Source organism: Spea bombifrons, chromosome 2, assembly GCF_027358695.1.
Source record: "Spea bombifrons isolate aSpeBom1 chromosome 2, aSpeBom1.2.pri, whole genome shotgun sequence".
Lineage (NCBI taxonomy): Eukaryota > Metazoa > Chordata > Amphibia > Anura > Pelobatidae > Spea > Spea bombifrons.
In genome coordinates, this window is record NC_071088.1 from 69077851 (window position 1) to 69089944 (window position 12094).

At 39.3% G+C, this 12094-nt stretch overlaps 1 protein-coding gene across 1 annotated transcript in view; it reads left to right on the top strand.

Annotated features, from left to right (window-relative positions):
- Positions 1-10427, top strand: part of KIAA0319L (KIAA0319 like) — a 34495-nt gene extending 24068 nt beyond the window's left edge. The window contains exons 9-21 of the mRNA XM_053454677.1: positions 1058-1190; positions 2567-2795; positions 3217-3340; positions 3745-3877; positions 4447-4595; positions 5011-5162; positions 5908-6046; positions 6662-6821; positions 7198-7340; positions 7629-7751; positions 8845-8935; positions 9400-9494; positions 9595-10427. Coding sequence (XP_053310652.1) covers positions 1058-1190; positions 2567-2795; positions 3217-3340; positions 3745-3877; positions 4447-4595; positions 5011-5162; positions 5908-6046; positions 6662-6821; positions 7198-7340; positions 7629-7751; positions 8845-8935; positions 9400-9494; positions 9595-9782 — 1859 coding nt within the window. The 3' untranslated portion in view covers positions 9783-10427. The remainder of the gene's footprint in view (positions 1-1057; positions 1191-2566; positions 2796-3216; positions 3341-3744; positions 3878-4446; positions 4596-5010; positions 5163-5907; positions 6047-6661; positions 6822-7197; positions 7341-7628; positions 7752-8844; positions 8936-9399; positions 9495-9594) is intronic.
- The last annotated feature ends 1667 nt before the right edge of the window (positions 10428-12094 follow it).

Here is a 12094-nt window from a genome sequence, read left to right on the forward strand (position 1 = left end):
GTTTTGGTGAAGCGCAGGAATAGCTATCCTTGACTCAGCTGCTGATTTTCAACCCCAGAACGACTGCCTGAGCATAGTGGGAGCTGTTCTCCAAGACAGAGAGCCAAGCTTGTTTTATCCTTAATGTAATTTAAGGCAACTCCTTTCACGGTTACTTTGTTTACATTTACGGCCTTTTTATTCTCTCGGTTGTCTTTTCCCCATTGGTATTGCCACTTCTCAGGTCTGCGTGGCATGTGTTCTATATCTTCTATAGCCACAGATGTCCACAACACACACACCTTTCATTGCAGTGTAGGTTGCTCCTTTTTTCTTTAAAGGACCAAATGAAAAATGTACCTAGTTGTCCGTGATTTGGCTCACACAGAGAACTGAGTAACTAAATCCAGAGGTGGGCAGCAACAAGCTTCACGGCAGGCATTTCATCAATGACATACACGGATATCCCGGGGGGATGCTTTGGCTAGCCCTCCCTTTAGTGCCGGGTCTTACTTCGTAACGCAGAGCATCTGGGTTTATTACAAACCTTGAAATTTGATTGAGTGATGAATTCGGTGTATATGTAAGAATAGGGGCATGGGAAAGCCACCGTTAACCTCCATCTCTTTTCTGGCTGTGCGTTTGTATATTTGTGGTTTGCTATCATGCATTAACTCCTCTTTTGCCATTTGGTTGTTTCCCAGTCCTATCACCCAACCATATCCTGTGATTTGAGACACCGAGGACATTGTACATCTAAAATGGCTGCTTCTTTTACCCCCTCTAGTGGCGACAAATAAAAACTGCAATGCTATACTTCTAAATTGCCTCTTGGGCACAGAACAAGGCTCTTTTCTTAAAATCCTAATTAGCTCTTAGAGACCCTTTCAACCATGAAGTGATGTGTAGGTGGCTCTGCAAACCTTATAATGGCTTCCAGTAAAGTTAAGTGCACAAACTAAGTGCTTTCGTTGATTGTCATGCGATATGCCCTTGGTGGCCTGACCCCACTGTGTGGACATCTTTTAATGAGAAGTGCTTTAAGTTACTGATACAGAGTCTCTCGCCATGTTCTCAGAAAGCACTGATGATGAAAAGATTGTCAGTTACCACTGGGAGGAACTGAAAGGCCCCCTGAGAGAGGAAAAGGTGACCGGAGATGCACCCATCTTAAAACTTACCAACCTGGTCCCTGGAAACTACACTTTCAGGTGAGTGTCTGTAGCCGGCTGAAGGCATATGCATTATGTATTGTGTTTTTGTCATTATTATCATATACGTCAGTCCATAAATGTAATTATCTGTAAAATAGGTTATTAGTTTACGAAAGAGGTTCAAATTATGTTTCTCGTTTTCAATCCAGTTGCTACTGTGATGTCAGCGCAATTAATTAAAGCGGAATTTAAGGGAAAAAAGAAACGCGTGGCTTGGATTTGAAAGCCTTTGAGGGAACGTGTACCTTTTTAATTACCTATTTGATATAACTACAAAAAATTATATTTTATAAATGTAGGGGTTGTTGCCATATATTGTACACTCTCCACCTTCTGCCCGCCTATAACATGAGCAAAGCGAGGCACGGCAGGCATTCTGGCCATCAGATAGTTAACAGCATATTGTGCTTAATATTGCATCCATTCAGCGCTGGGATATTGGCACTGATCCCAGACAATGGCTTTTTGTGCCTCTGTATGACCACTGAATCTGAACAGTGCCTAATTGCATTCATTCCGTGTGGCTGCATGCAGAGTGCAGCGGTGCCACCGGAAGCCTCCCCGCACACTCGTAGTCGTGACACAGTCCTACCAATGGCTTTCTTTCCAGATCAATATGTAACCTACATCTGTCACCAGTAGCCTGCTGCAATTGACTTAATGCTACATGCCAGGAATTAAAGGAGTTTAGCCCCATACACTTGCTGTTTTTTGTTGCGTACATTTTTAGTTTATAAATAGTTACTAATCTCAATAAGCAGAATAAATTATTTTCACCTACCTGGAACTGAAGGTAAAGTATTTTCCATTTGCTGCAGCCGCAGCGCTGAACGGAAGGCGTCTGGGACGGCTAATCCTGCTATGTGTTTTAATTACTGCCAGTCTGATGAAACAGAATCGTGTTGTGTATTCCGAAACGTGTTTTGCAATCCTAGGCTGCTTTCCATTGTTTATTAAAGAGACACTGGGCTATTGCTTTTTTTTTTTTTTGCAGAAAATAGTAAGAATGTTTTCAGATGTGGATTTCTGCATCTCTGGGGTCCTAAAACAAAGCAACTTAATTTGCTTAGAATAAAAAGCTTTACCAATTGAATTACCTTTCCCTGTGCTGTTCCTTTCTTTTCCCTCGTCCATGGGTTTACCACTTGGCTGCTCACACCGCATGTCTTATATTGCTTAGAGCTTTCTGTATTTTTACATTGTGTGATGAAGAATGCAAATCTTCAGCATTTTTAATGCCTGGTCACATTTAGAGGAGAGAATAAAAAAAAAAAAGGGGAAACATAAAATCACGTGACTGTCTGGAATATTGTTACAAACCCTGTGATTGGACCCATGTCCATCTAACTCACCGTCCATCTTCCTGTTTGCAGCCTCACTGTCACGGATTCAGATGGGGCCAAGAACTCCACCACCGCCAGCCTGACCGTCAGCAAAGCTGTGGATTACCCTCCTGTTGCGAATGCAGGCGCCAACCAAGTCATCACCCTCCCTAAAAACTCTATCGTTCTCTATGGGAATCTGAGTACAGATGATCATGGCATTGTTAGCTACGAGTGGTCTTTGAGTCCAAGTAGCAAAGGAAATGTCATGGAGATGCAGGTAAGGGATTTGAAATAAACATGGGCCGTTTTACACTGTTCCAGAATTTTACCGTGCAGTAATGCCGTGTATTTAAATCGACCCATTGAAAGGGATCAGTCAACGAAATTATTTTATAAAGTTAATTGTCCTATTTTAGTTCTTTGTATTGTTTTGTGGAATGAGCCAAGCTTTTCTGTGCAAAGGTCCAGAGTACTCCAACAAGTCCACATATTTTTGTTTTGAGATGAGGCTTGTTTAACTCATTGGGATCCCCATCCCTAAAGGTACAAAAAGAAATACAAATTTGAGTTGGATAGGTGTATTACATAACAGTAAACGATGAAATAAAGCTTATACAAGTTTGCAAATGCGACACCAAGATATGAAATATTAGGGGGCATTGCCATCAAATGCACTTATGTTAGATTTTTATTTATAGGGAGTCAGGACTTCGACTCTTCAGCTATCTGCACTACAGGAAGGAGACTATACCTTCCAGCTGACGGTGACAGACTCTGCTGGGCAGCAGTCTACCAGCGAGGTCACGGTCATCGTTCAGCCAGGTAAGTAGTGCTCATGAATTTTGTTCATGACATCAGCCGTCACTCCTAGCTTTTTTTTTTTTTTTTTTTTTTAACACTATGTATTAAAAAAATCAGTATTTTTGTAGAAATATTAGCTTTGTTTAGCGTGGAAAAAAAATTGGTCTTTTTATGTGTCAAAGTAAAATCTCCAGCCATAGCTGTTTCAAATTCATTTTCATTTGTCATTATTATAATTATTTTTGCTGCAGATTTAAAAATAAATAAATAATAATAATAATAATAAAATATATATATATATATATATATATATATATATATATATATATATTATATTGTAGAATACCTCTCTTGGCTTAATGCGAGGAGGGACGGCTTTGTTCTTTTTTCCTTCTTGGTATGTGGATACTTTTCTCGTCTACCAGAGAATAACAAGCCACCACAGGCTGATGCTGGACCAGACAAGGAGCTCACCCTGCCAGTGGACAGCACCACTCTGGATGGCAGCCGAAGCACTGATGACCAGAAAATAGTTTATTATCGATGGGAGAAAACGCGGTGTGTACCTGTACTTGTTGTGTGATCGCCCAGGAATCTTCCAGGGCTGCTTTAAGGAAAGGTTTCTGTATCTGGGATAATCGTGTAGAGATGTAAAGATTTACTTTTTTTTCTTTATTTATTCTTAGTAGAATGATGAACGCAACACTGAAAAGTGTTGAGTAATATGAATTTAAACACACTCTATATAACACATTTGTAAGTAATTAGTACAGCGTTCACACAAAGCATGAGCTTGTAGACAGAAGAAAAATCATACCAACCAATGGAACATCCTACTGATTGCTCCACCATACAACAATATTGCTCTTTATAGCTAACCCCCAAAGAGAGGTACAGTGTCCTATTGGCTTGGCCACGTATTTGCCTTTAGTCAGTGGACCTCATGTTGCTCACAAATGCTCTAGGGCAACCACAAGTTAAATAGAGCACTTAACTGTATGCGCCCCCCAAAAGAGAACACGTTAAACAATGTTCCCCACCCCTCAGAAAATACAACAATAAAAGCTTAAGTAAGGTCTACACTTTAGTGCATTTTGAGCTGTAAATAATGCAGTTCTTTTATTCAGAGGGCCCGATGGAGTGAAAATTGAGAATGGCAACACCAGCATTGCGACAGTGACCGGCTTGCAAGTCGGAACGTACGAGTTCACTCTAACTGTTAAGGACGAGCGAGACTTGGAGAGTCAAAGCGTTGTCAGTGTCATTGTGAAGGAAGGTAGGTGCTCAGGGAAGAGTTTTAAAGTGAACAGACAGATTGGTGGTATCATACAAGTCCTACCTTTTGAAGCGTCCTACTAAACAATTATCCCATACTGACAAAAAGCAATGTTTTTAGCAGTGTGTATATTGGGGACAATCCAAAAGAGAGATTTTGTCATCCCTATAGTAAATGGGGAGTACTTCATCTACCTCATTTCCTAGTTTTATTTTTTCCTGCATTTTTGGTTTGGAATCATTCTCATCCCAAAGCTCACTTAGCGGGTCCTGGTTCCTTCTGTTTGGTTGGTAGATTATTGTGTTTTAAAACAAAAAGTTAGTTATTTAAATGTAAATGTATGCCATAAATCAAACTCCTCATCTTTAGACTGATTTTATTGCTATGATTTAAATGACTTAATTTCCCTTTACAGAGATGAACAAACCACCGGTTGCCAAGATTGCAGGAAACCTGGTCATCACCCTCCCTACTAGCACTGCAGAGCTGGATGGCACAAAGTCCTGGGATGATAAGGGAATAGTCAGCTATCAGTGGGAGCGGGACGAAGGGAGCCCTGCAGCTGGGGTGAGTAGCACTTTTGTAGGCTTTTGTACGGAGTTTGATGGAGCCTTGCCGGATAGCAACGTGATCATGTTTTAAATGGCCTAGGAATACTTGTCAATGCTGAGAACGGAGATTAAACTATGTAGTGTAGCTCTTATGTCTAGTCTGTACCTCTAGTGCATACATAAGTACAAGATCAAAACTCACAGAAGTACTGTAACAAATAAGCAAGAAGTTGAACATTTATTTATTTTGCCCTGCACAGCTGCCCTCTTACATCATTAGCATGCCAGGAAAAGGAGCAGTACTTTTATTTCTCTCCTGTACATTTGGGGTCATAGAGCTTGTCACTCATAACCTCACTCTTAGTATATAGCGTTCACCCTGAAGACATCTAAAATGATTTCTGATTGGGGTATTAGTACATTATATTTTGTGAATTAGCTTGCTGTCAGTGTCAGCATATTTGTATAGTAAAACCTTTATTTGGGCCCTGATAAGAATAACTAGACAGTTGGTATGTAAAAACAGCCAATTTAATGATTAATATTTAAAACAATTAAGGCTGATCTTACAAGAAAACTGTGGTTATAGGAGAACTAATTGAGTAAATGGCAAGTGCTCTCTGGAGACTATAGCTACTTGGGGTAATAGATTAGGTCATATAGGTATATTTGTATAACATGCTGTATATTTGATGAATCACTTACTAGTTAAACTGTTAGCTGTTGTGTGAGGAAGGTGAAGAAACTTTTTCCTTTTACAGGAGGTGCTTAATAACTCTGATCGTCATGCAGTCTTATTTCTGTCCAATCTGGTTGAAGGCACTTATACATTTCACCTAAAAGTAACAGATGCTAAGGGGGAAAGTGACAGTGACAGGGCAACCGTGGAGGTGAAACCAGGTAATGACATTCTATACCATTTTATCTCTAATAGTTTGACAATTCAGGATAGCTAACAGTTACAGCAAAGGGGTCAAATACTTACGTATTTCATGAAAAATAATTTATAACTTATTTGAAATGCGTTACTCTGGATTTTTTTGTTGCTGTTCTGTCTCTCGCTGTTCAAATAAACCTACCATTAAAATTCTAGACTTGCTGCCAGTGTGGTTTGTGAGTAGACTGTGGCACCCAACTTTCACATGACTGTCTGTAATTTACACTAGTCTATACATGCAGGCACTTTCCTAAATATGGCCCTACATGGAATTTTCTTCTTCTTCTAGATTTTTTGATAACTGACAACTATTGTAATTTTGTTTTTATTATTTTTTTTTGTGAACAGTAATACAGAATCTGCTGGCACTATATAAATAAATCAGTGTAACTGTGCCATGTAATGCAAGCGCTAAATTTGCTTACATCAAAAACAGGGTAGATCTAACGTTGCTGGGAAATATTACCCAGAGCTGCCACTTAGCAATATAACTAATGGTTATTTTCATGTCCTATAGAGGCAATACGACCATCTTAAGAAATCAGTAGTAACTTCTACCCTTTCTTTACCACCCAAAGATCCCATGAAGAACAACCTGGTTGAGATGATTCTGGATGTGAATGTCAGCAGGCTGACCGAGAGGCAGAAGGGGATGTTCATGAGGCAAATTGGAGTGCTCTTAGGGGTACTAGATTCGGACATTATTGTGCAGAAGATCCAGCTTTACACAGAACAGAGGTGGGTATCTTTTTAGGATCAGACTGTAAACCCCCTTAACATTACAGGATATTTTCGCGTAAGTACTTGCCCTTTTAGACAAAATCCTGTCTTCATCTAAAAAAGACACCTCCGTGGGCTTTAAAATAATATATTGCAAAACCCATTGCGTCATCAATATATTTGGTGAGAAATTAGTGAGGGTGAGGGTACACCATCTCCTCTGGGGTGAATACAGAAAAATGTATTTGAAATTAACATACATTTCTACTCTTCAACAAAAATGTAATTAATCCTATGATGCTTTGTGTTTTCTACATGTCATACGAATCTCTTACCAAGGAACCTTTACAAACCTTTTTAAAGGGAATTGTTTTTTTTTTTTTTTTTACTACAGTACAAAGGTGGTCTTTTATGTCAAGAATCAGCCACCACACCTGGTCATGAAAGGTTACCAAGTGGCCTGGACCCTTCGCAATGAGCTTCGCAAACAACAGAATGACTTTCTTATCTTCAGAGCTCTGGAAATAGACACATTCAGTGAGCATAGATTGGATGACTGTGTTTAATGTCACTCTTAATCGAGTTTGTAGCTTAGTATACTGCCTGGTAGTGCCAAGAAAATGTAATGCTGTTTTCATAAAAAAAAATTAAAAATAAAAAAATTTCTGGGTTAAGATGCTTAGTGTTTTGAGCCGCTCCAAATCCATTGAAATTACTTATTGTTAGGGAGGAAGATACCACTGATAGCAGTGAATAATACAGTAGACCCTTTCCAGCATTTCCAGTCGCTTATAGGTTATGTACTCATGGTTTATCTCTTCCTAGCCTGCCAGCTGAACTGTTCCCTGCATGGTCACTGCAACTCTGTCACCAAACTCTGTGTCTGTGACCCTTTCTGGATGGAGAACTTTATCCGTAGGCAGTTTGGGGATGGAGAGAGCAACTGTGGTGAGTCTTGGTCTGCTTATATTGGAATGATCATGGCTTATGCCGTTAACTTCATCATGGTTAAAAAAAAAAAAATAAAAAAAATGTAATATCTAAAATATATATAATCAGCCTTGTCACTGTTGGAATAGTCAGTCAAGCTAGGTGGGGCTTAAAGTAAGGTCCTGTCAGAGTCCACATGATGCACTCTGACTAGTCCATGTCCTGCTTAACCCTTTGAATTCCTACAAGGACAAGTGTCCTATGTTGCCCTCTGCTGCTCCCCTCTGATCCTCCCTACCCCTCAGCTAGCATTTGAAATACCCTGGGGTGTCTAGTCTTCAAAAAGAAGATGGTTTGATGGGGTAAATTGCATTGGCCAGCTTCAATGATGTTCCAAATAGTACATGGGGGCTGAATTACCAGATTTGGAAAAAATGGTTTTGAAATGGCAAAACGCTACTTGCACTTATTGCCCAATAACTTGCAGAAAAAAAAACATTAAAACATTGGGTATTTCTAAACTCAGGATAAATAATAGAATCTATTTAGCAGGTTTTTTCACTGGTTTGTACAGATGAGTAAAATATTTTTCAAGTAAAAATTAGAAAACAAATCATTTTTGTTTTTCTCAATTTTTCGCCATATTATATACAATCAACATAATGACATCTAAAGAAAGCCCTCCTTATCCTGAAAATAAACAATAGATAATTTGTGTGGGTTAAGTAAATGGGAAAGAAGACAATTACAGCTAAACATGAGCACCGCAGAAATGTTAAAACAGCCATTGTCAAGAAGAGTACAGAAATCAAATCAACTGTTTTCACGAAGGGGATTACTTCTTTTCCACACAGTCATTAGGTTATAAACAATAAGGTTTTCAGCTGCCTTCTCCATGATTGAATCCTTTGCTAAGTTTTTTATGTGGTCCCTTTTGGTGAGTGGGTATTGGGCAGACCTGGCAGATTTCCTCTGTATTACTGTGTAATTGGTTGTCTTTTCTTGGAAATATGGTATACTGCACCATATACCTAACCTCCTACCCTTTGCAAATGTTTAGCACTTGTTCATGTTGTGCCCTATGACACGGCCTGCACGCTCTCTTTTGCAGACTGGAGTGTGCTGTACGTCGTCATTACCAGCTTTCTTTGTGTAGTGGGTCTGGGACTGCTGTCATGGTGTGTGATCTGCTGCTGTAGAAGGTAAGATGAGACAGATTAGGAAAAGCAGTATTTACAAAAACATAACGCATAATAGATTTATGTAAAAACAGCCTGTTAGAATTATAGCGGTTCACAGAAAGATCAGACGGCCTAATGTTGTAGGAACTACTGTGCTTCTAGCTTAATTGACATTTATCAATGCTATAAAACACTAATATAGCATAATTGATAAATGGAGCTATATATGTTGTCCAAATAAAAAATGGTTACTAAACAACCATTTGGGCTGAGGTTTCCATTTGTCCTTGAAAAATATATTTCATTCGTAGTAATCGGGTGAATCACAACCAAAGTTTCATTGGTACTTTAAAAGGGCACGACAGATAAGTCAATACAATAAATGCATATATAGCATAAATCACTTTTTAATGAACGTCAACATAAAAATCAAATATGACTTCTTGCACCTTAACATGTGATCTTTAATTTTGCTGCCCTCGCAGGAAGAAGGGAAAACCTAAACGTAAAAGCAGATACAAGATCCTAGACGGGACAGATGATCAAGAGAGCATTGAGCTGAAATCCAGCCTCAAAACAGGTAAGTAGATGGATATGGGAGAGAGAGAATACAAATTCATGTTTGCATGAAAGGTTTTATCTGCTTTAGGGGTTTATGTTTCATAATGTCTTTCCCCCAGGTGTGAAGCTGAAAGCCCCAGTTCAGAATACTAGTCTGATGCACTCAGAATCAGAACTAGACAGCGAGGACAACGTGTTCACCTGGTCAGACAGGGAGAAGGGAAAACTCCTCCGTCCTCAGAATGGCTCATTGCGTAATGGACAAGCATCCCACAAAACCAAGAACCAAAGAGAAGAGATCTTATAGTCAGAAAGGAGACAGAGCCAGCAGGGTCCGGGAACCCATTTTCTGCTGTGCTGGATGACTGTCCTCAACTTTCACTTTCAATACAGTTTGGTTTTCTCCTTCAATAAAGCTGCTTGAAAAGAATATTTTAATAGATTACCACCGCCCTTGCATCTCAGGGGAACCTGGGATTACACATACTTGAACTGGAATTTTACAACTGGAGGAACTACTACTGGAATAATCCAGCTATTTTTTTATGTGACTAATTTAATGGTATTTTTTTTTTCTGCACAGAACCTTGGGATTGTTGATCCTCAGGTATGAGCCACATTTTTAAACAAAAAACCGATCCCACATTAAAGTGCACTACGCTGCTGATTTATTTTTTTCACGTCAATGAAGGATAAAATGTGAATGGCGCTGGCTGGATTCTGGGCCCCTGACGCTGTCCCTGGGATGTGAAACAAGAATTTATTTAAAGTTTTTGGCAGTTTGAAGTACAAATAGTTACCTAGAGGCACAAGTTATCCACGTTTTTCTACAATAAGCCATCAAGGAAAAGGAAGCTGACCCGCAAGGACTAATGTTGTGCTAACTGGAATCTGGGTTTGAAAAAGGGAAAAGCGCTAAATTATTGTGTTCAATAAAGTACACTGTACAATGCTTTTCGCCAGCCTTTATGTACCTAACGACTTTGCACAGACACAGGTTCTTACTTTACAGATTCTGAAACGTATTCAGTTTGTTTAATTTTATCTTTTTACATACGTATACAAGAATTCAGTGAATAGGTGGTAGGTCGGTAGCCCAAAAATACTCATAGCTCTCTGCATATGCCAAGTCAAACCCCATCCATGAGAGATTACCTGTCAAATAATCCAGAGCTAAAAACAGAAGAACCAAGTTCATATTCTTGACGGGGTATCAAACTGAATTGGACCGGGAATTAAAATCCGCTCTGACACTTTAAGGCCAGTGGCGTATGTGTGGTCTCTGACTATATACACGCGGTTACACACTAAGATGTTGTTGTTCTCTCTCAGCGTGCGTCAGCATAAATCCAGCCTGCTAGGCATTTCTCACCAATTTAAGACTAATTACCCCAACAGAGGCTCGCAGAAGACATGGAGCTCCCATGTATGGTTATGGTAATAAGGACTCTTTTCAACCTCTATACCAGAATCGCCTTTTATAAGTAACCTATAATGCTTGCCACATTTGCCCCCACAAAAGCTCATTCCCAAATCAATTGCTGGTTATCAACCAGAGCAGTTATAGCTTAGCAGCTGATAAGCCACCCCTTTAAAGAGAAAAAAATCGGCCAATGCCGAATTTACTATATATTTACGGGTTCTTGGTGAGGATGCCAATGGTCACGCATACCTTTGGTAAGGGACTTACTTTATAGTCTATGGTGTGTTTAAAGGGGAAGTCCCAAACAAAAAAAATATTTTTTTTATTCATTTTGTTCCAATAAACGTACTTTTATCTGCAGACCTGGAGGCTGCCGTTGGTGTCAGTGGTGATATTTTGGGTAGCTTTCCCTGCTCAAAGATTACATTGAGGTAATACTTTATGGCAATACTAATGTAATGTGTTAGATTTCATTATCCACAATGCCTGGCTGGATGATAAAGGATGAGCTAATTTATCACTCCCACAAAAGAAGTATTATAAGGAGTTAGGGTATACTGTGCTGTGTTCCGTATAAACAAGCATCATGCACATGCCCTTGCATAAACAGACACAAGCACTTATACACTCTTGCTTAGACACACACTTTGTGTTTTTAAAAACTAGACAACCCAACACTTCATGAACCCGATAAATACCTTATGTTTTCTGAAGCTGGTGTTAAAAAGAAAATATACGTTTCTTTAGATACAATTCAGCTGTTTTTCACTGAATCTTGGCAAGATCATAAAAACTGGGTGTGGTATCTCTTTGACCCTACCCCATCCCCAGAACTATGCACCTGCCCATACTTACCACCTGCCTGAAGCCATTTGTGTAATTAGTGGTCTTAAAATGCCTTGTTGCTTTTAGCCTCCAGTGCTGGAGCATTGTATCCACACATTGCGTTCTTCTTGCATCAGAACTATTCTGCCCGTCTAGTCTGCCATTTTTCTTGATGTCCTTGATCTTGTTGTCTTGGTTTCTGTAAGTAATTTGACTATTCAACTTTAAATAACAAACTACTACTACTACTACTACTACATTCTCCCCTATAAAAGATATAGACTTGAGAGAACACCAAGGTCTTCTTCAGACTTGATTGCCCAAAATAAATCTGTGCCAAGCCCAAAAGTTGGAGTAGTTGGCACAGAAAG